Below are 26,711 nucleotides of genomic sequence, written 5' to 3'. Positions count from 1 at the left end.
AGCCTCCCAAGTAGCTGGGAGTACAAGCAAGCATATCTTATTTTTAAAATGACACTTGAATTTCCTTTTGGTACACTGTTTACCTTACTTATCCATTTTTCTATTGCGTTATTAATATTTTTCTTACTGAAATATATCCCCTTTTCTGAACATGGGTTGCAAATTTCTTTTTTTGGGACAAAATCTTGCTCTGTCACCCAGGCTGGAATGCAGTGGCGTGATCTCGGCTCACAGCAACCTCCGCCTCCCAGGTTCAAGTGATTCTCCTGCCTCTGCCTCCCGAAGAGCTGGGACTATAGGCACATGCCACCACACCTGGCTAATTTTTTGTATTTTCAGTAGAGATGGAGTTTCACTGTGTTAGCCAGGATGGTCTTGATCTCCTGACCTCGTGATCCGCTTGCCTGGGCCTCCCAAAGTGCTGCGATTACAGGTGTGAGCCCCCGTGCCCGGCCTTTTTTGTATTTTTTTAGTAGAGACGGCGTTTCACCATGCTGGCCAGGCTAGTCTCAAATTCCTGACCTTGTGATCTGCCCACCTCGGCCTCCCAAAGTGCTGGGATTACAGGTGTGAGCCACCATGCCAGGCCTGGGCTACAAATTTCTTTTCCTAGTTTATAATTTGTCTGTTTTACCTCTGATATGTTTTGCCATGCAGAAATTTTTCTACTTTTACAGCTGATTCTCAGTCTTTTATCACTTCCAGGTTTTATATCACACTTAGAAAAAACAGCACAATTTTAACTGATGGCTCTCAGAAAAATTCTGTTTGGTTATGACTTCTACAGTTCAACTATATGAAGAGAGCCTCTAACTGACAGAAATTTCCATTATACCTAAATCAAAATATACTTGGGAGGGCAGGAGCACAAACATTTTCTGGAAAAATTTTTTGCAATTTATCAATCAGTAAAATAAAACTATTTGTATTCCCAGCAGTATAGGCCTTTGAAATCTAATTAATAGATTCTGTCTGAAAACTGTCAGGATTTGTTTTCAAATAATCTTACATATTTAAATGAAGGCATTTAAGACCTATATGAATAAGAGACAACAGCACCGTATAACCCACGTGCATGAAGATATGAGTTTGAAAGGTACTTCCTGCTTGTAATCCCAGCACTTTGGGAGGCTGAGGCGGGCGGATCACAAGGTCAAGAGATCGAGACCACAGTGAAACCCCGTCTCTACTAAAACAAACACAAAAAAATTAGCCGGGCATGGTGGCGGGCGCCTGTAGTCCCAGCTACTCAGAGAGGCTGAGGCAGGAGAATGGCGTGAACCCGGGAGGCGGAGCTTGCAGTGAGCCGAGATTGCACCACTGCACTCCAGCCTGGGCGACAGAGCGAGACTCCGTCTCAAAAAAAAAAAAGAAAGAAAGAAAGGTACTTCCTGAAGGAGGAAAACTTGGTAGGCTAGCTAATTATGCAAAGGGCTAAAAGACATTCTTTGCCTAATATGGACCATCTGCGATAGAACACTAGCTTATTTCAACCATGGAGAAGATACTATGGCAGAAATATCATCATCGTTTTAACCAGTGCCCAAAAGTGTCAAGTATGAATCAGCATTTCCATCTTACTACCTATTTTTACTCCTATGTCCATATTGCTTGATCTCTTTTAGTAAAAGTTCCTCTATACAAGATAAGGAGAAAAAGCATTCTTTTCTGATTATTATACACTAAATTTTTCTGGGTATTACAGTTGCATAAAAATCACGAGTTTTGTGTGTGCGTGTGCGTGTGTGGTGTGTTTCTGAGACAGGGTTTCATTCTGTTGCCCAGGCTAGACTGCAGTGGTGTGACCAGCTCACTGCAACCTCCACTTCCTGGGTTCAAGTGATTCTCCAGCCTCAGCCTCCTGAGTAGCTGGAACTACAGGAACAAGCCACCAACACCCAGCTAATTTTTTTTTTTTTTTTTTTTTTTTTTTTTTTTTTTTTTTTTTTTTTTTGTAGAGATGGGGTTTCTCCATGTTGCCCAGGCTGGTCTCTAACTCCTGAGCTCAAAGTGATCCACCTGCCTCAGCCTCCCAAAGTGCTGGGATTATAGGCTCGAACCACCGGGTCCAGCAGTTTTCTTTTTTAAAGAATAAATATGTTTTACACTTAAGCGTTCAGGAAAATTACTTAAAACTAGGCACAGGCCAGGGGTGGTGGCTAACATCTGTAATCCTAGCACTTTGGGAGGCTGAGGCAGGTGGATCATGAGGTCAGGAGTTTGAGACCAGCCTGGCCAACATGGTAAAACTCATCTTTACTAAAGATACAAAAAATTAGCTGGGTGTGGTAGCGGGTACCTGTAATCCCAGCTACTCAGGAGGCTGAGGCAGGAGAATCACTTGAACCCAGGAGGCAGAGGTTGCAGTGAGCCGAGATCGCGCCATTGCACTCTAGCCTGGGCAACAGGGCAAGACTCCATCCAAAAAAAAAAGAAAAAGTAAGAAAAAAACTGGGCACACAAGAGCTATAATAACAATCCATTCCAGTAAGATTTAGTTTATTTTCTTTTTTTTTTTTTTGGAGGCAAGAGTCTCACTCTGTCGCCCAGGCTGGAGTGCAATGGCACGATCTCAGCTCACTACAACCTGGACCTCCCAGGTTCAAGCAATTCTTGTGCCTTAGCCACCTGAGTAGTTGGGACTACAGGCACATGCAACCATGCCCAGCTAATTTTTTGTATTTTTAGTAGAGATGGGGTTTCACCATGTTGGCCAGGCTGGTCTCAAACTCCTGAGCTCACAGAATCTGCCCGCCCTGGCCTCCCAAAGTGCTGGGATTACAGGCGTGAGCCACTGCACCCAGCCAGACTTAGTTTATTTTCTATTGGAATTATTTATCTGAACAGATTATAAACCATCTTTACCAGGCTTGTGAAAATTCAGATGGTCTACGGGTGAGCTGTCACTCAGTTGCCAAACTGTCTTAATCTTCTTTTGACCACTATGTATTTCCACTCTCCATTTCTGTGGCTTCTCACTAAGGAAAGAATACAACAACAAAAGAAAAATTTTCAAAAACAGCCATTTACTTCCTTCCCTCTAAAGCCATTTAGTGAAGTCCTCATGTGATAAGCACTGAGGACAAAGAGGTGAACGGGTCACAATTCCCACCCTTGAGGTATATAGTCAAGAGAGCGAGAAAAATAAGAATAAAAATAACAATTTGGAAAAAAAAATGCTACAACAGAGAAATACTAGGTGTGTTAGGGGAAAACAGAAGACAGGAATGTAACTCAGATTGGAGATTGCAGAGTTGGAAAGAATCCTCAGAGGCTGTGATGTGTGAGCTGAGTATGAAATAACCAGGAGTTAGGCAGATAAAGTCCAGGATGAAGGAATGAAGCGTTGAGTAGGCACAGAGGGTTAAGACTGTGGAATGTCTGAAGAAATGCAGTAACACAGCATCCCTGTGATAGGAGCCATTTAAACAGGAGGAAGTCCTGGTGGGATCTGAATTTTTAGGAAGATAATTTTGACAATGACATAGAAAAGAAAGATAACAGAGGCAGAGAGCGCAGTTAGGAAAATGGATTTTACCACAGTCCAGGTATGAAATGATGCAGATGTGAAACAATGTAATGATGATGTGAAGATGTAGAGAAGGGGACAAATTCTAGAGTTACCAAGGTCTAGACTCAGTAATCTTTTTTTTTTTTTTTTGAGACAGGGTCTTGCTGGAGTGCAGTGGCGTGATCACAGTTCACTACAGCCTCGACCTCCAGGCCTTAGGCAATCCTCCTACCTCAGCCTCCCTAGTAGCTGGGACTACAGGTGCATGCCACCATGCCTGGCTAATTTTTATATGTTTTGCAGAGACAGGGTTTCACCATATTGCCTGGGCTGTCGGTAACCATTTAAAGAACTGAGGGATGAGCGGAGGATAAGCACTAGGTTTTTGTTTTGGGCATTAGGTAGAGATTAATGATGATCATTTGAGAGACGAAGTATGGGACGAGGAAAAAGCATTGAGAAGGGAATGAGGTGTTAGGCTTTAGAGTTTGAACTGCTACTTCAATAAGCTGGGGATTCACAGCTAATAGGCATTTAGAAAGATGGGTCTGAAGCTCAGAGAAGCTGGAGATGTGAGTTATGAATTATCGTTAGCCTAGACAAGTTGAAGCCTTGAGAATAAATACAATCACCAAGGGAAGATAGGAAGTAAGAATAAAAGAAGGCAGAGGGTAGAGTTCTGGTGAAAAGCGGCAGAAGAAGAATTACTTGAAAAGAGAACTATTCTCAGCCTTTCAGGTGCGCCAGAGAGGTAGAATTCAAATTCAGATAGATGCTACGTCACAGAAACTAAGGAGATAGGTTCAAGAAAGTAATAGTGCTAAATGCCAAACAGCCTTATACGTGCTTACTGAAGCAGACTGAGCGTGGTGGCTCACACCTGTAATCCCAAGCACTTTGGGAGGCTGAGGTGGGCGGATCACGAGGTTAGAAGTTCGAGACCAGCCTGGCCAACATGGTGAAACACTGTCTCTACTAAAAATACAAAAATTAGCTGGGTGTGGTGGCACATGCCTGTAATCCCAGCTACTCTGGAGGCTGAGGCAGGAGAATCGCTTGAAACCGGAAGGCAGAGGGTTCAGTGAGCTGAGATTGTGCCACTGCACTCCAGCCTGGGCAACAAGAGTGAAACTCTGTCTAAAAAAAAAAAAGTGGGCTGGGCGTGGTGGCTCACACTTGTAATCCCAGCACTTTGGGAGGCTGAGGCGGGCGGATCACGAGGTCAGGAGATCGAGACCATGGTGAAACCCCATCTCCACTAAAAATACAAAAAATTAGCCAGGCGTGGTGGCGGGCGCCTGTAGTCCCAGCTACTCGGAGAGGCTGAGGCAGGAGAATGGCGTGAACCCGGGAGGCGGAGCTTGCAGTGAGCCGAGATTGCGCCACTGCACTCCAGCCTGGGTGACAGAGCGAGACTCTGTCTCAAAAAAAAAAAAAAAAAGTGCTTACTGAAGTAGGAAGAATTGGTGGGCCAACTAATTCCACAAGGAGCTAGATAGAAAAAAATATTTTACTGAAAAGCATCCATTGGATTTGACAATTAGGTCATTGGTGACCTTTGCCAGAGCAATTTCAGGGGGAGTGATGGGAGTTTGGCTAAGAAGGAACTAAATACAGGGAGGACATAAATAGAGTGGCTGTAGTATGAGAGAAATTTCAAGTATATCATATGCTGAGAGAAGAGTCAGGGAGACCCTCATTGGAGGCGACCTCAGTGTCCATGTGGATGAACAATCTATCATCTCAGCCTCACAGTTCCCTACTTCCTCTAATCCCAAACCCTTCTTTCACTCCCACAGTCATACCCTAGACCCTGTTATCACTATCCTGGTCATTTTTCTCCTATTCCGTCATTTCCTTTCTGGCTATATTTTCCACTCTTCTCTGAAGGAATAACAAATACAGAGAAAAATGAAAGACTAGAGGCCAACAGTCGAGAGAGAGGTCTGAGAGAAGGAAGAGGAGAACTTTCTCAGTCTATGGTCACAGATGATTAAGGTTTCAGAGGTAATGAAGCTCTGGGTCATGAGGTCCCTATTGAATATGAACACTGAAATTGCCTAGGATCATGGCTGGACTTAAGATAATTAATTAAATTGCTTATTTATTATTATTATTATTATTATTTTTTGAGACAGAGTTTCGCTCTTGTTGCCCAGGCCGGAGTGCAATGGTGTGATCTCGGCTCACTGCAACCTCCGCCTCCCAGGTTTAAGCAATTCTCCTGCCTCGGCCTCCCGAGTAGCTGGGATGATAGGTGTATGCCACCACGCCCGGCTAATTTTTGTATTTTTAGCAGTGATGGGGTTTCACCATGTTGGCCAGGCTGGTCTCGAACTCCTGACCTCAGGGGATCCACCCACCTTGGCCTCCCAAAGTGCTAGGATTACAGGCGTGAGCCACCACACCCAGCTATTATTATTTTTTAATAGAGACAGGGTCTCATTTTGTTGCCCAGGCTGGTCTCGAACTCCTGAGCTCAAGTTATCCTCCCACCTCAGCCTCCCATAGTGCTAGGATTACAGGCATGAGCCACCACACCTAGCCACAATTGCTTACCTTTGATATAAGTTCTTTACAGCAGTTGGTCTGACCGGCAGCTGAAAAATGTGTTGCTCATCAAGAGGATTTTGTTTGTAATATTTTATGCAGATCCTGAAAAAACAAAATGGAACCTCTTTTGGAAAAAAGAGCCATTTGAGATAACGGTTTTCTGGTAGTCTAAAGCTCATAAGGGAAACATTTTATTGAGTACTACTAACTAAAACATCAGCGAATACTTTTAGAGCCACAAAAGTAAACAAACAACCAAAACAACCCCCTAATCCAAACTTAGGTTATGTTTTTTTTCTTTGAAAACAAATCTCATTCACTTTTTAAAAATTAATAGACATATTTCTCATAAATATAAAATATATTTGAGGCCAAAGAAAGGCTTCGTGGGGAGAAGGAGGTTATAGAAAGAGAAAAACAATACAAAAAAAAAAAGTCAGAAGAGAAACAAAAGTACAGCTTCCATGGTTTTCAGAGTCCAAAGAATTACAGTTAACTCATTAATTCCACTGATCTATAATGGGCAAAAAAAAAAAACTTTGAGATTCTATAAACAATAACAATATCAAACTTTCCCCTCTACAACTGAGGCAAATTCTAATTTTGGAAAATGTAATGGTACATTTCCTTCCAGAGGGAAAAGAAACCCAGTCCTTCCACTGTACAGTTCACTTCCTAGTTTGAGGCCTAAAATACACATAAGATACCAGCAGTCCATGTCTGAGAATTATTCCAAATAACCTCTAGTCAAACTAATTGGAATCTCAAATTACAGCAGTCTCTACAATTACAGCAATGCTACTGACAGAGGTCTAGTAATACTATTTGATTCCATTATTATCATTTAGATGGCTGGCAAGGCTATTTTGACCCAAATTGACAGGGATATAAAGAAGAGAAGGAACTAGTATTTATGAAGCACCTATTAGGTATCAGGTATGTTATACACATTATATAATTTCATCCTTACAACGAATACATGAGGTTATTAGATCCTTTTTACAGATGAGGAAACAGGATTCAGTGATGGAAACTTCCTAAGGAAGTTAGGAAGGGATGCAGCCAATGTCAAATCTGATTCCTTTTGAATCCAAAGCCTTTCCTGCATATGGCACTGACTTAGACTCATGCATGCTACTGTAAAGACAGGATGAAGAGGTTCTATCCTAACTGGTAATAAAAACTGCACATATTTAGGCTGTAACTATTTCAAAAGAAATACATTTCTATGTAAGTAAAGAATACAGATGTACTTACTGTGTTAAAGAAAAGAAGAGTTCATGTTGAGATTTAATGAAAGGCATGCAACTGACTAATATTTCTAGAATATGGTGGAGTTTTTGGACACGATAAACCTGTTCTTGTATATCTACTGATGGAGCAATGAAGTATTCCTGGAATGAAAGAATATAAGCAAAATAGAGATTTAAAGCACTAGTATAACTTTTGTAAAGAATATAGGTATGCCTTCTACACCTAAATTTGGATGCTTGATAATAGGGATTTAAAAAAAAAAAAAGACCAGAAGCAGCTAGATAGAATTTCCCACCTTTCAATACTATTATTCAAACTAAATTACAGTTATGCACCATATAACAATGTTTGAGTCAACAATGGATCACACGTATTACAGTGGTTTTTATTTTTATTTTTATTTTTTTGAGACAAGGTCTCACTCTGCCACCCAGGCTGGAGAGCCGTGGCGTGATCTTGGCTCACTGCAACCTCTACCTCCCAGATTCAAGTGATTCTCCTGCCTTAGCCTCCTGAGTAGCTGGGATTACAGGCGTGTGCCACCACACCCAGCTAATTTTTGTATTTTTAGTAGAGACAGGAATTCACCATTCTTGGCCAGGCTGGTCTCGAACTCCTGACCTCAAGTGATCTGCCCACCTCAGCCTCCCAAAGTGCTGGGATTACAGCCACCGCACCCGGCCTACAGTGGTCTTATAAGATCACAATAGAACTGAAAAATTCCTCTCGCCTAGTAGTGACTTTGTAGCTGTAACATAGTGCAATGCATTATTCCCTTGTTTGCTGTGATATTGGTATGAACAAAACTATTCCTTAAAAAGAGCCTCAGGCAGGTCCTTCAGGAGGTATTCCAGAAGGCACTGTTCTCATAGGTGATAACAGTTCCATGTGTTTTCTTGACCCTGGAGAGCTTCCAGTGGGACAAGATGTGGAGGCAGAAGACAGTGATACTGAAGATCCCGACCCTATGTAGGCCTAGGCTAATGTGTGTGTCTATGTCTTAGTTTTCAACAAACAAATTTAAAACATAAAAAAAGTTAAGAATAGAAAAAAGCTCATCGAATAAGAATACAAAGAAAATATTTTGTATAGCTGTACAATGTGTTTGTGTTTTAAGCGTTACTACAAAAAAATCAAAAAGTTTAGAAAAATTTAAAAGTTTATAATGTAAAAAAGTTATAGTAAGTTATGGTTAATTTTTTATTGAAGAAACAAATTTTTTAATAAATTTGGTGTAGCCTAAGTATACAGGGTTTATAGTCTATAGTAGTGTACAGTAATGTTCTACACCTTCACATCACTCACCACTCACTCACTGACTCACCCAGAGCAACTTCCAGTCCTGCAAGCTCCCTTCATGGTAAGTGCCCTGTACAGGTATCCACGTTTTTATCTTTTATATGTTATTTTTACTGTACCCCTTCTATGTTTAGATACACAAATACCATTATGTTACAATTACCTACAGTATTCAGTACAAAAATATGCTGTACAGGTTTATAGCCTAGGTGTGCAGTAGGTTATAGCATCTAAGTTTGTTTACGCCACTCCCTGAAAGTTGAACAATAAGGAAATCACCTAATGACATATTTTAAAAAATAATGACACATTTATCAGAATGTATCCCCATCATTAAGTGAAGCATGACTGTATATACAGATACAGTTGTCCGTTGGTATCCATGGAGGATTGGTACCAGGATCCCCCTTGTATACCAAAATCCATGGATGCTCAAGTCCTTTATATAAAATAGTACAGTATTTGCGTATCACCTATGCACACCCTCCCGTATGCTTTAAATCACCTCTAGGCTACTTGTAATGCCTAATACAATGTAAATGCTACATAAATAGTTGTTACACTTACTGTTTAGAGAATGACAAGAAAATTCATGTTCAGTACAGACATAATCATCCCTTTTTTTTTTGAGACAGGGTCTTGCTCTGTCACCAAGGATGGAGTGAAGATAGACAAAAAAGTAGCCCACGATCACAGCTCACTGAAACTTCAACTTCCCTGGCTCAAGTGAGCTTGCTACCTCAACCTCCCAAGTAGCTGGGACCACAGGCACAGACAACCATGCCTGGCTAATTTTTTTATTTTTGTAGAGATGGAGTCTCCCTATGTTGCCCAGGCTGATCTCACACTCCTGTGCTCAAGTGATCCTCCCAAAATGTTGGGATTACAGGCGGGAGCCACTGTGCCCAGACTATTTTTTGCTTTTTTTAAACATGTTCAATCTGCAGTTGGTTGAATCCATGGATGCAGAACCCACAGACACAGAGGACCAACTGTGTGTATGTGTGTGTGTGTGTGTGTGTAGTTTTTGCTAGAACATGTTTCCACTAAAAATACATACCCTTAATAAAATGTTTAAAATTTGAATAGTAAAACTTAAACCTCAGAAGAATCCAGATGAGTCTATTTTGCACGACAGATACAGCTAGTTTTTCTATCTTGTATTTTCATAAGAGAGAAATGATAAACAAATTGATACTATAAATTTATTTTCAAAAGGATCTTCCAATGAATGTCAAAGATCAGTACAGACACTATTCAACCTTCTAAAGTTTCTGAATGGGCTAGGAAAATACAACAAAGTTCATAATGATGACCCTGAAACCCAGAAGTATATATTAAAGATTATAAATTATTTGGAAAATAAACTTTCAAGTGTAATATAAATGGGTAAAGAGAATATAAAACAAATATTGCTTTATAGAACCTATCAAAGAAAGGCATTCCCTAACCATTCTGGATAGATGAGATGTGTGGTAGTACACTGGCTTCAGGAGGATATAACTATATATAAGTATCACAAATTTATAGAGTGTGAGAAATGACACTGAATAGGCTACTTTTTTGTCTGGGCTACTTTTTTGTCTATCTTACTAGGCAGTAATAACTAAGGGCACTGACTGTCTTATTTATCCATTTCCCAGGACCTAAGACAGTGGCTGGCATATTATTGGCAGTTAATAACTGCACACAGAGTGACTGAATAAAAGAAAAACCAATTTTAGAATAAAAAAATAAACTCACCAAATGATTCAAAGATGCAAGTTCCTGACCTATTAAGAAAAAACACATACATGCAAAAACACTTCAGGTATTTTCTATTACATATTAAGGAATCTATATAAATTTTTTATAGTTCCTATATGAAAGAGATTGTCAAGCTAAGTAGTTCCTCACAAAAGGCCACGTTTCCTGGCATATTATACCATAAATATATACTAATATTTATTCTAAAAATGATCACAGCTTCTCTCTCATTAAAAACAACCAAGTGTAGGGTATTAAAACAGCATCTCATAAAAGGATTTTTTTATTTAAAATACTAACTTCATAGAACCTCAAATGTTTGAACTAAAAACAAATAAATTATCAAGAACTATGGATATAATGAATTTGATATCTTTACTGGGGGGTAACTAAGGCCCAGAGAAGGGAAATGCTCGTCTCATAGTGAACCAGGTACAAAGCCAGGAAGGACTACAGATGACGAGGGACAAGCAGAAAGAGAAAATCCAAGAATATCTGTGACTGATAATTGTGATGTGTTTTTTAATTTTTTGAGACAGGAAAGATACTTACCTATGAAAAAACTGATATAATCTTTCTTTAGTTTGTCCAAACCAATTTCCAAAAGCATTTGAACTGGAATAGTCCCACTGAGAGAAACTGTGTCCATGGTTCCATGATAAGACTGATGAATGAGCTTACTTAGTAAACTGTTACTTCCACTATGGAGCTAGAAATCAGGAAAATTTTATAAAACCATGAATAAATATATAAATAAACCCAACAAGTAAAAGAGAAGCAAATTATAGTAGCTACAAGCTAAAAATTATAAGCTTGCATTCTTAGTCTCCTAACACTATAAACTGTTTGAACAAAACCCCCCAAGTTATAAACATCAGTTTTTTGTTTTGAGACAGAGTCTTACTCTGTCGCCCAGGCTGGAGTGCAGTGGCACGATCTCAGCTCACTGCAACCTCTACCTCCCCGGTTCAAGCAATTCTCCTACCTTAGCCTCCTGAGTAGCTGGGTCTACAGGAGTGTGCCACTGCACCTGGCTAATTTTTATATTTGTAGTGGAGATGGGGTTTAACCATGTTGGCCAGGCTGCTCTCAAAGTCCTAATCTCGTGATCTGCCCGCCTCAGCCTCCCAAAGTGCTGGGATTACAGATGTGAGCCACGGCACCCGGCCAGAATGTCAGTTTTTAAAACGCCATTCCTGAGACTGGGTGCAGTGGTTTACACCTGCAATTCCAGCACTTGGGAGGCTGAGGAGGGTGGATCACTTAAGGTCAGGAGTTCGAGACCAGCCTGGACAACATGGTGAAATCCCATCTCTACTAAAAATACAAAATAAACTGGCTGTGGTAGCAAGCGTCTGTAGTCCCAGCTAGGGAGGCTGAGGCAAGAGAACATCTCGAGCCTGGGAGGCAGAGGCTGCAGTGAGCCGAGATCGCAGCACTGCACTCCAGCCTGGGCAACAGAGCAAGACTCTGACTCAAAAAAATAAAATTAAATTTAAAAAGCCATTCCTATCTCATCTGTTTAAGTCAAAAGCAACTAAGAAGGGTTTAAACTTATCCCCAGAAACAATTCCACCAAAGAGAAGCCAGGGCTGTTCCTTTGAAACTTTACAACTAGGAATTCTCCTCTCCTAGCTGATTTAAGTGTTATCAGGCATCTTTTCCACAATTGAACATCTTCTTCTACACCAAAAATCTGTTGCTGCAGTTAAACAAACTCCCTCAATGATCCATGCATGTTCATAAGGAACTCCTCATTGGCTACAATATCCAACATATGAAATTGGTAATTTGTAAATTAAAAAGAGCTGTGAATTTACAATTTCATATGTGTTCCAAATGTTAAACAATTCATTTTAGGTACTCATAAAATATCTGTCATTTTCCCACTACTTTCTATTTCTCTACTTTAACTTTCATCATAATCTTTGCAAGGTCTTTTTACAATATATACATAACTGTTCACTTTGTTTGCAGTCATAGTACATGGTAAGCTTATACCTGTAAACATCTCGTGAACACAGAAACTCTCAAGAGAAAATTCAACGGCTAAAACTAAAATGTCTAGAATCACTAATGCCCAATTAAGCAGAGCTTGCATGCCTTTACTCTGGAATGTATCTTTGTTCACACCTATAAAAGTTTATAACTTTTATAATGATGAATTGGTAGTCATATTATCTAAAATAATTCCTATTAAAAATCTTTTTGTTTTTAACTTTTACTTAGCTTTTTCTTGACTATAAAAGTAGCACAAATTCATTGTGGAAAATTCATATAGTAGAGATATAACACAGTTGGAAAAAGTCTTTTTTTTTTTTTTTTCTGAGATGGAGTCTTACTCTGTTGCCCAGGCTAGAGTGGAGTGGTGCAATCTCAGCTCACTGCCACCTCCGCCTCCTGGGTTCAAGTAATTCTCCTGCCTCAGCCTCCTGAGTATCTCAGATTACAGGTGCCTGCCACCATGCCCGGCTAATTTTTTTTTATTTTCGGTAGAGGCAGGGTTTCACCATATTGGCCAGGCTGGTCTCCAGCTCCTGACCTCAAGTGATCTGCCAACCTCAGCCTCCCAAAGAGTTGGAATTACAGGCGTGAGTCACCACACCTGACCGGAAAAAGTCATTTGTAACCCTTCCACCAGAAGTGACTGCTATTAAGATTTTTAGCATATTTGTTTCCAGATTTTTCTCTCCAAAAGTTACATTCATATACAATTGTGTATATTCCTTATCGAATATTGTAAGCATTTCTCCATATCATTTGTCAGCATCATTTTTTCAGCAACTATTACATGTGCCATATGTAGCTATATCATTATTTACTTAGCCATTCCATTAGCAAGGGAAATTTACAAGCAAGGTCTTTTAAAATTTTATGCCAATATTAATGAGGCTGCGATGACTATTCTGATATATAAAGTCTTGATACATATTTATGTGTATGAGCTTAGGGTACATCCTAACAAAAGAATTACTGGTTCAAAGGCCATGATACATTGTGAAGATCTCAATACATCACCAAAATTGCTTTTTAGAGAATATCCCAATTTGCATTCTCATCAGTAGTATATGAGAACACTCATTCACAGCAACACTTAATGACAATATTAGTGGTTTACACACACTGGGCACTTAACTATGAGGTAGGCACTAGGTGCATTACATGGATAACATCAGTCAATCCTGGAACACTACGAGGTAGATACTATTTTTACCTTTACTTTACAGATGAGAATGTTGGGGCACAAGAAAAGTAAAGGAACCTGCCCGACTTTACACAGCTAGAAAGTAGCAGAGCTGAAATTCAGACTCAGGCAGTTGGCTTCAGAGCCTGTGTCTTTAACCATCATGCTATGCTGCTGAGAAAATGATCTGACACACACTACTAAACCTACCCATGGCTGTATATCACCACATTGTAGACTCTGGATGATCAATGTGAAACACTTCACCAAGTCTTGGTATGAAATCACACCTTGGAAAACAAGTCAGTGTAACATTATTTTCAGGGTATTTCTACAGATCAAATATATCATTAATCTTAAGGATACACAAATGAAGAAGAAAGCAAGAATCTGTACTTTATGAGTAGGGGAAAGGGAAAGAAATTAAAGCGGCAAAAAAAAGATTTAATGCATTTCTAAAGAAAGAAATAAAATTCAGATGGCCAAAAAATAACATGCTTAGTAAAATGCTAAAGAATATCTTTTCCTTTTTCTAATAATTATAATTTCAGTAAGGTATATGTTTTGGTTCATATAAATAGAGCATGAAAATTACCTAAGTCTTATACTTAAAAAGGCAGGAGAAAAGGATAATTCTACAAATTACCTTGTCTTAGTACAATTCTTGAGCAGAATGTACCAGTGTGTCATTAGAAATGCATTAGATAAAGTTAAGAACCAGACTTCCCCACAAGACTAGTGGTACACACTGTATTATTTCCAAAAGACTTAAAAATAAACCTAAGAAATAAGAGGAAAAATTTAAATCATGATGGACACCTACTACTGCTCATTTTGCACCACAGTTGCTCAGCAAAATCAAGATCACTCCGAACTTTGAAAAGACGCTTGACAGAACGATCGACTGCAGCAGTGTCATGCTTCACTGTCTGAAAAAGAAGGAAGCTTCAGAGAATACTCAGTTTTTTTTTTTAAGTGAAATAATTTAAGCCTTCAAATGCTGCTCTGAGAAATTACGGATTCATGAACACACACAAGGATATGAATGCATTTTCTACAACTTCATTCGCTAATGAGGAGATACAAATCAACAGTGAAAAACAAGACCCTTAATATTGTTTTAAAGTTATAGTGCCTAAAAGTGAGCATTCAGCTTTCCTTCCGTGTAAAAAAAAAATTAAATTTACCTTGGTCTCCATTTTCCTATTTGTCAGATGAGAATATATCTAGTTTAATTTAACAGTACCATCTTATAGTATATTAATATATGATAGTAGAGCCATCTTATAGTAATATTAACATATTCATTTCTACTTCTCTGCAATTGAGCAACTAATAATACATATACACCAGTTCTCTTCAAAAATATTTATCAGTTCTGACTAGGCACCATGGCTATGCCTGTAATCCCAGCACTTTGGGAGGCCAACGCAGGTGGATTGCTTGAGCCCACGAGTTCAAGACCAGCCTAGGCAATCTAGTGAGACCCCCATCTCTACAAAATATTTAAAAAATTAGCCAGACATGGTGGTGCACACCAGTAGTCCCAGCTACTCAGGGACCTGAGCTGGGAGGATAACTTGAGCCCTGGAGGTCAAAGCTGCAGCGAGCCATGGTGGAGCCACGCATTCCAGCCTGGGTGACAGAGCAAGACCTTGTCTCAAAATAATAATAATAATAATTTAATTAAATTAAAATATTCATCAGTTCTTAAGGAAAACAATAACCAGTGCTGACAATAAAGATCAACAAAAATCCCCCCTAAACGCTGCCTTGATATACCAAATCCATTTGCGATGGTACAACATGAAAGATGTCAGCATAACCGAATTTTAAAAGCTATTTCTGTGTATATTTCTAACTGATAATAATCACTTACCTCAACCTCAGTGTCTTTTTTTGTAGACTCACCAAATCCATCCAGCTTATTTAAGTCTAGAAAGTGGCAAAAGTTTATCAGCTCTTGATTTTTCTGCTTTCCAAATTATTTCCATCCTAATCCTATTTTCAAGTGGTAAATGGGGACAGTAGAAGTATAACTAAGGATTTTAGCAAATCACTGAACTCTGGTGGAGATTATAATTGATACCCATCAGGTGGGGGTGTGAGGATGAACGGAGGTGACAGAAAAGCCCCTGACACATGGCATCAGGCACATGGTAGGTATTCAAAGGCTACTGCTTCATCTCTTTTACTTCAATCTCAAATATAAATTAAATCTTATTAATTCTTAGGATTACTTAGATGTCTACCATTAGCAATTCAGAACAAAAGCTGTCCCTCTGACCATAACAGATCTCACAGCTTTGTATATATTCCAATCAAAAAAGAGTATCAAGCTTAAAAAGAAACTTATATTTAAACATAGCAAGTATAAATTCTCAATTAATAAAACAAGTAATACACCATTCAGAAATTCCTGCACAAGTTCAACAGCAGATTTTGCTTCCAGAGGCTCAAGCCATTCAGTGACACCAGTCCTCAAACCATCAGCCAAAACCTACGGGAGATTTAAAAACCCCAAAAACTTGTTAGCAGAAAACACTGTTTAATCAATAAGGATGTATGTAATAATAATATTAATTGCAGTAACATTTCTTGAGTGTTTATCACATCCCAGGTACTGCTGTGGTGCTTTATATATAGCACGTTATTTAATCCTAACAAAACTCTATGGTAGATATTACTATTATTCTCATCTTATTGAGGCTAAGAGAGGTTCAGTAACTTGCTCATGGTCACACAATTAGTAACTGATAGTGCCAGGATATATACCCAGTGGTCTGATCCCAAAGATGGTGCTCTGAACAATGATGCCACGTGCATAGGTGCTACAGAGGACTTAAGACTGAGGATACTGGGTTTGCCCTGGAGATGCTTGCAACTTTGGCAAAGACAGACAGATAAGACAAATGAAGTAGTCTGGGGATGAATAAATGTAAAAAGTGGAAGTTTATATTAAAATAATATAAATATGTATGCACATACATACAATATCTCAATGGACTTAAGAAAAAGCAGTCAAGTGCCGGGCACCGTGGCTCACGCCTGTAATCCCAACACTTTGGGAGGCTGAGACGGGTGGATCACGAGGTCAGGAGATTGAGATCATCCTGGCTAACACAGTGAAACCCCATCTCTACTAAAAAAATACAAAAAAATCAGCCAGGCGTGGTGGCAGGTGCCTTTAGTCCCAGCTACTCGGGAGGCTGAGGCAGGAGAATGGCGTGAACCCGGGAGGCAGAGCTTGCAATGAGCCGAGATCACGCCACTGCATTCCAGCCTGGGTGACAGAGCAAGACTCAAAAAAAAAAAAAAGAAAGAAAAAGCAGTCAAGTTAGGCCGCAAAAGCCAGTGAAACAACGTGGAACTTGTTCCAACTCAAATGTGGGAACCATAGGTTGGCAGGAAAATGGCATGAAATAAGATGAAGAGAGTGGTGTGATCCCAACCAGGGTAGAAAAAGCAACTAAGAAGCAGTGGGAAATAGGATTAGAAGAAATAGTAGCTGAACCATCAAGGGATCTTCAAAAGTTTTTTAACTTCATACGGCAGAAAACAGCCAATGTTGATTTTTTTTTGGTAGGAAAATGACATGATCTAGTTAAAAATTTCTCTATCAGAAGTACACGGATGGATTCCTAGGAAAGAGAAGAATACAACATTTCCCAATTGAAATGCTATCATCCCCCACTCCTGGGGGGAGGTCTTTAGAAAAATGTGAAGATGGTTGGGCATAGTGGCTCATGCCTGTAATCCCAGCACTTTGGGTGGCCGAGGCAGGTGGATCACTTGAGGTCAGGAGTTCAGGACCAGCCTGGCCAACATGGTGAAACCCCTCTTGCACTAAAAATACAAAAAAATTAGCCAGGCGTGGTGGTGGGCACCTGTAATCCCAGCTACTGGGGAGGCTGAGGCAGGAAAATCGCTTGAACCTGGGAGGTGGAGGCTGTAGTGAGCCAAGACTACACTACTGCACTCCAGGCTGGGTGACTCTGTCTCAAAAAAAAAAAAAAAAAGAAAAATAGGAATATAATTTTTGTTGTCATAAATGGTTGGGAGTACAGGAGAACTTGGGGCATGGAGTTTGATGGGGGCCAGGGTTGTTAAACATCTTGGTGTGTGCACCAGGGTCCCAAATCACAAAGAATGCCCAAATGCCAATAGTGCCCCTGTTGAGAAACAATGAATCATCATTAGCATGGTCCCAGAAGAAGATGGTAAAGATCTTCAAAGGAGAAAAAGAATTGTATATGTATGGGGGGGAGGGTAGCAAGGTATACGTGGAATAAAAGAAAAAAATCCTATCCATTTATAAAATATAGGGGTTTGAACACAGAGAGACTATGGCCACGTGTATATCTAAGATTCTGTGACTTTTTAAGGGAGACTTGAATTAGACAAACACACATTCCAATGAATTTGTGCCAGCTCTTCCATTTACCAGTTTGTTGTCACCTTCAGGCAAAATAACTGAACCAGCTAGCACCATGCGTGGCACACAGCAGAGTGGCAGCTTCTAGCTATAGTGGTACATAGTGGTGATAGAAATAATAGTTCTTACTAAAGTGAAATATGAGATTGCTAGCCTAGGAAATTGAAGGAATAATGGGACTACAGACAGAAATGAGGGGTTTTCAAAGAGGATGTAGTCTGGAGAAGATAGTTTCATTTTCGACATACTGACTCTTGAAGCAACAGCACCCTATCCAAGTGGGAAATAATTTGGTGGAAGTTGGAAAGATGGGAAGTGCTATCAGCTTAAAAATGAGGATTTGGAGCTTGCTCACAAAGGTCCCAGTTAAATCACTGAGTAGATCAGCTCTCTGCAGGGGTGCGGAGAGAGAAGGGCAGAGATGTGAGGGCAAAAGTATGATGGAGGCCCACAGTAAGGGTCCTAAAAGAGGGGCTTTCAAGAAAGAAGAAAGGTGAGAAAGGTAGGAAAACTACCAGTTTTGTACAAACAGGGAAATAATACTTACTCATAGGAAGTAAAAGTATCAAAAATAGTTGGTACTATGCTAGATGGTAAGGGCACAATAGAGAACCAGGCACTCCAGTCTAGTAGAGGAGACAGATAAGTAAGCAAATTACTGTGTTTTATAAACACACTGACAAGAGGTATGTGTGGAGTTATACAGCAACACAAGCCATTCTGTGAGATCAGTGCAACCATCATAGAGAGCTCACCTAGCAAAGAGGTGGGAGAAGTGCATACCAGGTAGATCAAGATGCACACACCAGAAGGTGATAGAGTATGACAGGATCCGAGCTATAAGCAAGCAGCTTGATGTGATGAGGGTTGGGGGTTCAGTGGGAATGGAAGTAAAATGTGAGATTAAGCTAAAGAAATAAGCAGGAGCCAATAAGCACATGAAATCAAAACTACAGAGATACCACTTCACTACCACTAGGATGGCTATAATTAAAAACAGACAATATCAAGTGTTAACAAAGATGTAAAGAAATCAGAATCTTCATATACTACTGAAAGAAATATAAAATAACATAACTACTTTGGACAACAGTTATACTTTGGCAGTTCCTCAAAAGGTAAATATACAGTTACCATATGATCTAGTAACTCCACCCAAGACATGTGAAAACATGTCTACACAAAAACTTGTATGTAAATGTTCATGGAAGCATTATTCATAATAGCCAAAAAGTAGAAACAACTAAGATGTCAATTGACTGATGAATGAACAAAATGTGGTATATCCACACACAATAGAAAAATAGATAAATAAATTTTAAAAATAAAACAACACAAAGGGTGAGAGAAATGTAGCTATTAACAACCTAATGCTCCTGTTAATTGTAAGGACAACTACCACAAAAGCAAAATTTAACTGCCCAAACTGTCAGAGCTTCTAACGGATACATAACATCCGAACAAATTTTGAGTAACACAAAGCTAAGTAAAAACAAAAATAGCACACATTTTTATAAAAACATGAGATTTAAGGAAAGGAATTCTAGAAGGATACTCACAAGAAGAAATTTCAGTTCTCTGTAGAGATGATTCAAAGGACCTCTGGGGTCTCCCGATTCCACTTTAATATTCTAAAAAGTTTCCAAAGTCTGTCAGTTTTCTACTGCTAATCCCATCTTCTCTACGTAAGTGTTATACTTGCATTTCAAACTATCCTTCACACATTAAAAAATATATTTCATAAAGGACCAATGAATTGAAAAATGAGGTCAATACATCATTTAGAACATCCTACTCAGAGATTTTGCCATCTTGACCCAATAATCTAAATTAAAACCACTTATCCTCTTTCTGTGCCACAAACAATTGTACCTATGTGAACAACTGCCCTCCTCATACACTCTCCTGCCTTTTCCCAAGGAATTTCCAGGAGGACAAAGTAGGAGAAATTTAAATAAATATATCTCAAGATTCGGTGATAACTTAGCATTATCACAAACCAAAATGGAGTCTCCCAATAAATCTGTTTATTAGACTCCTAACTAAACCAACAGTGTGCTGTCCTAGCCAGAGGTCAATGTCTTACAAACCTTAAATTGCAAACATAAAGAAAAAGAATAACGTAAATGCCAATGTATGTAAATTCCTATTACAGGAAAAGTATAAAGAATATAATTATCCATGGCTGGGTGCAGTAGCTCACACCTGTAATCCCAGCACTCTGGGAGACCGAGGCGAGTGGATCAGTTGAGGTCAGGAGTTCAAGACCAGCCTGGCCAACTTGGAGAAACCCCGTCTCTACTAAACTTACAAAAATTAGCCAGGTTTAGTGGCATGCCCCTGTAATCCCAGCTACTCAGGAGGCTGAGGCAGGAGAATCGCTTGAACCTGGGAGACAGAGGTTGCCATCAGCTGAGATTATGCCACTGCACTCCAGCCTGGGAGACAGTAAGACTCTGTCTCAAAAAAAGAATATAATTATCCATAATCTTGCCACTCTGAAGGAACCACTATTAACACTATCCAGGCTTCTGTGTATACATTTTTTTAAAAATATAGTTGAGACCCCATTACATAAATAATTTTATACTTTTTTATTTTTCCTTGATAATAAGCACATCCTATTATTAATATTCAAGATTTTAAAACATGCTTTTAAAGACTGTATATAATATTTCGTCATGAAATCTATTTTAGGCCAGGTGTGGTGGCTCACGCCTGTAATCTCAGCACTTTGGGAGGCCAAGGTGGGCAGATCATTTGTATACCAGGTAAATATACAGTTACCATATGATCTAGTAACTCCACCCAAGACACGTGAAAACATGTCTACACAAAAATTTGTATGTAAATGTTCATGGAGGCATTATTCATAATAGCCAAAAAGTAGAAACAACTAAGATGTCAATTGACTGATGAATGAACAAAATGTGGTATATCCACACACAATGGAAAAATAAATAAATAAATTTTAAAAATAAAACAACACAAAGGGTGAGAGAAATGTAGCTATTACATTTGAGGTCAGTTCGAGACCAGCCTGGCCAACATGGTGAAACCCCGTCTCTACTAAAAATACAAAAAAAATTAGCTGGGCATGGTGGCATGCACCTGTTAGTGCCAGCTACTTGGAAGGCTGAGGCAGGAGAACTGATTGAACCCAGGAGGGAGGCAGAGACTGCAGTAAGCCGAGATGACGCCACTGCACTCCAGCCTGGGAGACAGAGCGAGACTCTGTCCCAGAAAAAAAAAAAAAAGACATCTATTTTAACTATTCCCTACTGAACATTCCAGTTTTGTTTATAGTATTTTGGAAACACAGTTATATCACTGCACTGAGTATCTTACACATGAATTTTTGTTAGCAATTTTGACTAATTTCTTTTTTTTTTGAGACAGAGACCTATTCTGTCACCCAGGCTGGAGCACAGTGGCACAATCTTGGCTCACTGCAACCTTCGCCTCCCGGGTTCAAGCAATTCTTCTGCCTCAGCCTCCTGAGTAGTCGGGACTACAGGTGCACAACACCACACCCAGCTAATTTTTGTATTTTTGGTAGAGACAGGGTTTCACTGTATTCGTCAGGCTGGTCTCGAACTCCTGACCCCATGATCTGTCCTCCTCGGCCTCCCAAAGTGCTGGGATTACAGGCATGAGCCACTGCGCCCAGCCAATTTTGACTAATTTCTTAAGACAGATTCCTAGAAATGTAAATATAGAGTGAAAGGGCTTAATATTATAATGATTCTTGACGTGTTACCAATATCTCCACCTTTTTAAGAATAAGAGGGACAGGCACAGTGGCTCACGCCTATAATCCCAGCATGAGCCACTTTGGGAGGTGGAGGTGGGAGGATCACTTGAGCCCACGGGTTTGAGACCAGCTTGGGAAATATAGGGAGACTCTGTCCCTACAAAAAAAGTTAAAAAATTAGGTGTGGTGGCGTTTGCCTGTAGTCCTAGCTACTCAGGAGGCTGAGGTGGGAGGACTGCTTGAGCACAGGAGTTCGAGGCTGCGGTGAGCAGTGATCGTGCCACTGCACTCTAGCCTGGGTGACAGAGTAAGACTCTGTCTCAAAACAAAACAAACAAGCAAACAAAAACACAGATTCACTTGAGCCACCACTCAAGAGACTTTATTCATCACTAGAAAATTCTTAAGTTATATTACTACAGGGCTGAGGGCAACTGATAGATCAGATCACCTGACAAAACCTTTACTGGTTGCCCTGGTGAGACGTTAGTGGCAAGGTGGGCCTTTCAGAGTTGTCCAAGCTCACATTCAGCAAGTGCCGAGGCTAGAAGCATAGAGCAACAGCAACAAGCAAGTAAGTCAACATTCAGGAGTCTCATGAACCCGAAAAGGAAATAGGGCCCACTCTTACCAGAGTTGCAGTTGAAGAGAGTGGAGGGATTTGAAGAATCTCATCCACAGGACTCCAGGAAATATCCAAAGTGATCGCAGTTTGTGATGCTGTGATTGTATCATCCAAGGCAGAGGACTTAAAGAGCTCATACTGGGCAAAGCCTCTGGATGTTACCTGAAAAGAGTGCACACAGCAGATCATTTAGCTGTGCTTCCACACGGCCAAGAGTCCATTACCCAAACTGTTTTGATCCTTGTCCCAAAAGAAGAAAGAGCACACACACCATACTTTTATCCCAAATGGAAAAGTAAGACAAGTCTTTGAAACCACAAAGATTAGCTAAAAGGCATGAAGGCATTTTAATTTTGGTCATTAGCTGATATGAAAATAAACATAAACATTTTTATACTACAGAAAAATATCTAGCCATCTTAGTAGTGAAAAAAACCTGTAAACTAGGAAGGCAGGTTGATAACAATTTGAAGAAAATAATATGAGTAGAAGCAAAACACTTACAGTAGACAAGTGATGTCTTTTCTTGTGTAAATTTTTTAGGTTTTCAAGATTTACGGAATAACTTTTATCAGCTATAGGAAATGAAAGAAAGAAATGTAAAGGCACAACTCAAAATTACATTGTTAGAGCTACAAAATTGTAATCCCTCACATTCTCAGTGTACCGCAACTCAACAAAATAACTTAAAATTAAATTTTAAATCACAGATAAGTGAAATGTTTATAAGAGAATGAAAGTGGGCTGGGTATGGTGGCTCACATGTATAATCCCAGCACTTTAGGAGGCCAAGGAGGGAGCATCGTTTGAACCCAGGAGTTCGAGACCAGCCTGGGCAACATAGCAAGACCCTGTCTCTATAGAAAATTAAAAAAATAGCCAGGTGTGGTGGCATGTGCCTGTAGTCCCAGCTATTCGGGAGGCTGCGGTGAGAGGATTGCCTGAGCCCAGGAGGTTGAGGTTGCAGTGAGCCATGATAGAGCCACTGCACTCCAGCCTGGGTGACAGAGTAAGACCCTACCTCAAAAAACTAAAAAAAAGAATATAAGTGGAACAGCCAGGCACAGCAGCACTTGCCTGTAATGCCAGCTACTCAGCAGGCTGAGGTGGGAGGATTGCTTCAAGCTAAGAGTTTGAGACCAGCCTGGGCAATATAGTGGGATCCTGTCTCTTAAAAACAAATTAAAAATAAAAATAAAATTAGCTGGTGATGGTTGTGCTCTCCTGTAGTCCCAGCTATTCAGGAGGTTATGGTGGATCACTTGAGCCCAGGAGTTTGAGGCTGCAGTGACCTATGAATGCACTATAGTACCCCAACCTGGGCTAGAGTGAGGCTCTGTCTCTAAAAAAATAAGTAAATAAAAAATAAAGTGGAGGTTGGGCACAGTGGCTCATGCCTGTAATCCCAGCACTTTGGGAGGCCGAGGTGGGTGGATCATGAGGTCAGGAGTTCAAGACCAGCCTGACCAATATGGTAAAACCCCGTCTCTACTAAAAATACAAAAAAATTAGCTGGGCGTGGTGGCAGGTGCCTGTAATCCCAGCTACTCTGGAAGCTGAGGCAGAGAATTGCTTGAGCCGAGATCGTGCCACTGCACTCCCGCCTGGGCGACAGGGAGAGACTCTGTCTCAAAAACAATAAATAAATAAACATAAATAAAAAATAAAGTGGAATGAGGGTCAATACTACTACCAAAAATACAATTAAATGTCTAAGATTGGAAACATATTGTCAGTTTGTATCTTCCAATGAAAATTTTCAATAATATACACATAGAAATAAAATGAAACCCAAATCAAACAAGTGTAAACCTCCTGTCCAGACTTTTGGAGATCTGTTTCTGGTGTTTCTGGAATACCTCCCACATGCTGCAAGTTACACACTAGAGTAGATTTATGGTGATTAATGCAAGTTCTACCTTGTGCACTTTCATCATGACACTATCAATTTTCATAAAAAAACATGAAACAGTAACTATACAAATGAATAAATACACACACACACACACATTCTAGAGAGAGCACTCACCTTTACAACTGACCACATATAAGACAATTCCTGTAATGCTGTTGTTTGTTGTGATAAGCTCAGCTCCTAGCCAACAAGTACCTTCAGGATCTGAACTGTCACATCTTACCCAGAGGGGAGGAAGGGCAGTAACTGGCAGATTAATCTTCAAATGGGTCATATTAGGATTGTGAGCCATGGTGTAAAGTCCAATTAACTGCCTTTAAAACAAGAGTAAGGACAAATTAGATAGAGATTTCCAATTCAAGAATTTCTTTAATTTCTGAGAGAAAGGGTCTCACTCTGTTGCCCAGGCTGGAATGCAGTGGTGCGATCATAGCTCACTACAGCCTCAGCCCCCTTGGCTCAAAGTGATCCTCCTGTCTCAGCCTCCCAAGTAGCTGGGACTACAGACACAAGCCACTGCATCAGGCTTATTTTTATTTTTTGTAGAGAGAGAGTCTTGCAATGTTGCTCAGGCTGGTCTCAAACTACTTGCCTCAAGCAATTCTTCTGCCTTAGCCTTCCAAAGTGTTGGGATTATAGGCATGAGCCACCATGCCCAGCTAGAATTTTCTTTTAAAAAGATATGAGGGGTCTTCCATCCTGGCTAATACGGTGAAACCCCATCTCTACTAAAAATACAAAAAATTAGCCTGGCATGGTGGTGGACACCTGTAGTCCCAGTTACTTGGGAAGATGAGAATGGCATGAACCTGGGAGGCAGAGCTTGCAGTGAGCCCAGATCGCACCACTGCACTCCAGCTTGGGCGACAGGGTGAGACTCCGTCTCAAAAAAAAAAAAAAAAAGATATGAAAGGTCTCACAGAAACAACAACCTAAAACTTAAATAGCAAGATGTATATATATGTATACTTTATCCATTAATAGATTCACCAGGCAGATCAAAATGCATGCACCAGAAAGTGACAGAGTATCACAGGCTTGGAGCTACTATGAGCAGGGAGCTTCAATATGGCGAGGATTGGGGGTTCAGTGGGAGTGGAAGTGCAGTAGAAGTTGAAAAGGTAGGATGTGAGACTAATCTAAAGAAACAACTAGGAGCTAGGCCGGACGCAGTGGCTCACGCCTGTAATCCCAGCACTTTGGGAGGCCAAGGCGGGCAGATCACGAGGTCAGGAGTTTGAGACCAGCCTGACCAACATGGTGAAACCCCATCTCTACTAAAAATACAAAAATTAGCCAGGTGTGGTGGCTCATGCCTGTAATCCCAGCTACTCAGGAGGCTGAGGCAGGAGAATCGCTTGAACCCAAGAGGCAAAGGTTGCCGTGAGACGAGTATATATAGTTATAACAATATATACTTATAAACATATTGTTATAATGATATATAGTTGTAACAATATACATATATAACTATACATGAATACATGTATAGCAATATACTGCTTTGCATATATCTATCTAGAAAGAGACACGAGAGAGAAAAAGGAAAAGGGGAAAAAGGAGAAGAAAAAGAAGCAAATGCTGCAAAATCTAAGCAATTGGTGAATCTGGATTAAGGATATACAGAAGTTCATGCACTATTCTTGTAACTTGAAAGTGTATCAAAATTGAAATTCACCAAAAAATGTGGTTTACGTTTTTCTTTTTCAAAGACATGAAAACTAAATTGATTACCAACAGATGTCCAGGAAAAAAATTTCTAGGGGATTTTACTTCCAAAAAGAGGTAAAATAATCCCAGAAGGAAAATGCAAGAAGAGATGGAGAGCAAAGAAATAAGCACATGAATCAACTGATATAAACACTGGCTGGAGAAAACAATACAAATAAATAACATTTAAGTCGTAGGGAGAAAACAGGCCAAATATGACTAAAATCAAGTACCTATGAAGGAAAAGGCTGATTAAACTTTTAAAACTTCCAGGCTGGGTGCAGTGGCTCACGCCTGTAATCCCAGGACTTTGGGAGGCCGAGGCAGGCGGATCACCTGAGGTGAGAGTTCAAGGCCAGCCTGGCTAACATGGTGAAACCCCGTTTCTACTAAAAATACAAAAAGTTAGCCGGACATGGTGGTGTGTGCCTGTAATCCCAGCTACTCAGGAGGCTGAGGCAGGAGAATCACTTGAACCCAGGAGGCAGAGGATGCAGTGAACTGAGATTGCACCATTGCACTCCAGCTTGGGCAACAAGAACAAAACTCCGTATCAAAAAAAAAAAAAAAAAAAAAAAGAAAAGAAACTTCTATAGAGGAAAATAAAAACCAGCATGAAGATATAATTTTGTGAACAGTAATACAGTAGTTATCATTCTCATACCATTCTGTTAGTATTTGCATGACTATATTCGCCAGAACACCTTGAAGACAAGAACTTTTTG

At 39.9% G+C, this 26,711-nt stretch overlaps 1 protein-coding gene across 2 annotated transcripts in view; it reads right to left on the bottom strand.

Annotated features, from left to right (window-relative positions):
• The window catches only part of ZWILCH (zwilch kinetochore protein), a 45,681-nt gene that overhangs the window by 7,009 nt on the left and 11,961 nt on the right, over positions 1–26,711 (bottom strand). For both annotated transcript variants that reach the window (XM_030814626.1, XM_030814627.1), the window contains 13 exons: positions 24,391–24,590; positions 22,866–22,936; positions 22,368–22,523; positions 19,542–19,613; positions 15,954–16,047; positions 15,427–15,482; positions 14,371–14,476; positions 13,758–13,837; positions 10,916–11,072; positions 10,361–10,389; positions 7,322–7,458; positions 6,071–6,166; positions 2,866–2,978 (listed from right to left, as the gene is read on the bottom strand). In XM_030814626.1, coding sequence (XP_030670486.1) covers positions 2,866–2,978; positions 6,071–6,166; positions 7,322–7,458; positions 10,361–10,389; positions 10,916–11,072; positions 13,758–13,837; positions 14,371–14,476; positions 15,427–15,482; positions 15,954–16,047; positions 19,542–19,613; positions 22,368–22,523; positions 22,866–22,936; positions 24,391–24,590 — 1,367 coding nt within the window. The remainder of the gene's footprint in view (positions 1–2,865; positions 2,979–6,070; positions 6,167–7,321; positions 7,459–10,360; positions 10,390–10,915; positions 11,073–13,757; positions 13,838–14,370; positions 14,477–15,426; positions 15,483–15,953; positions 16,048–19,541; positions 19,614–22,367; positions 22,524–22,865; positions 22,937–24,390; positions 24,591–26,711) is intronic.

Source organism: Nomascus leucogenys, chromosome 6 (assembly GCF_006542625.1).
Source record: "Nomascus leucogenys isolate Asia chromosome 6, Asia_NLE_v1, whole genome shotgun sequence".
NCBI classification, from domain to species: Eukaryota; Metazoa; Chordata; class Mammalia; order Primates; family Hylobatidae; genus Nomascus; species Nomascus leucogenys.
The sequence above is the reverse complement of the archived record's forward strand: the minus strand, read 5'-3'. Positions and strand labels throughout refer to the sequence as shown.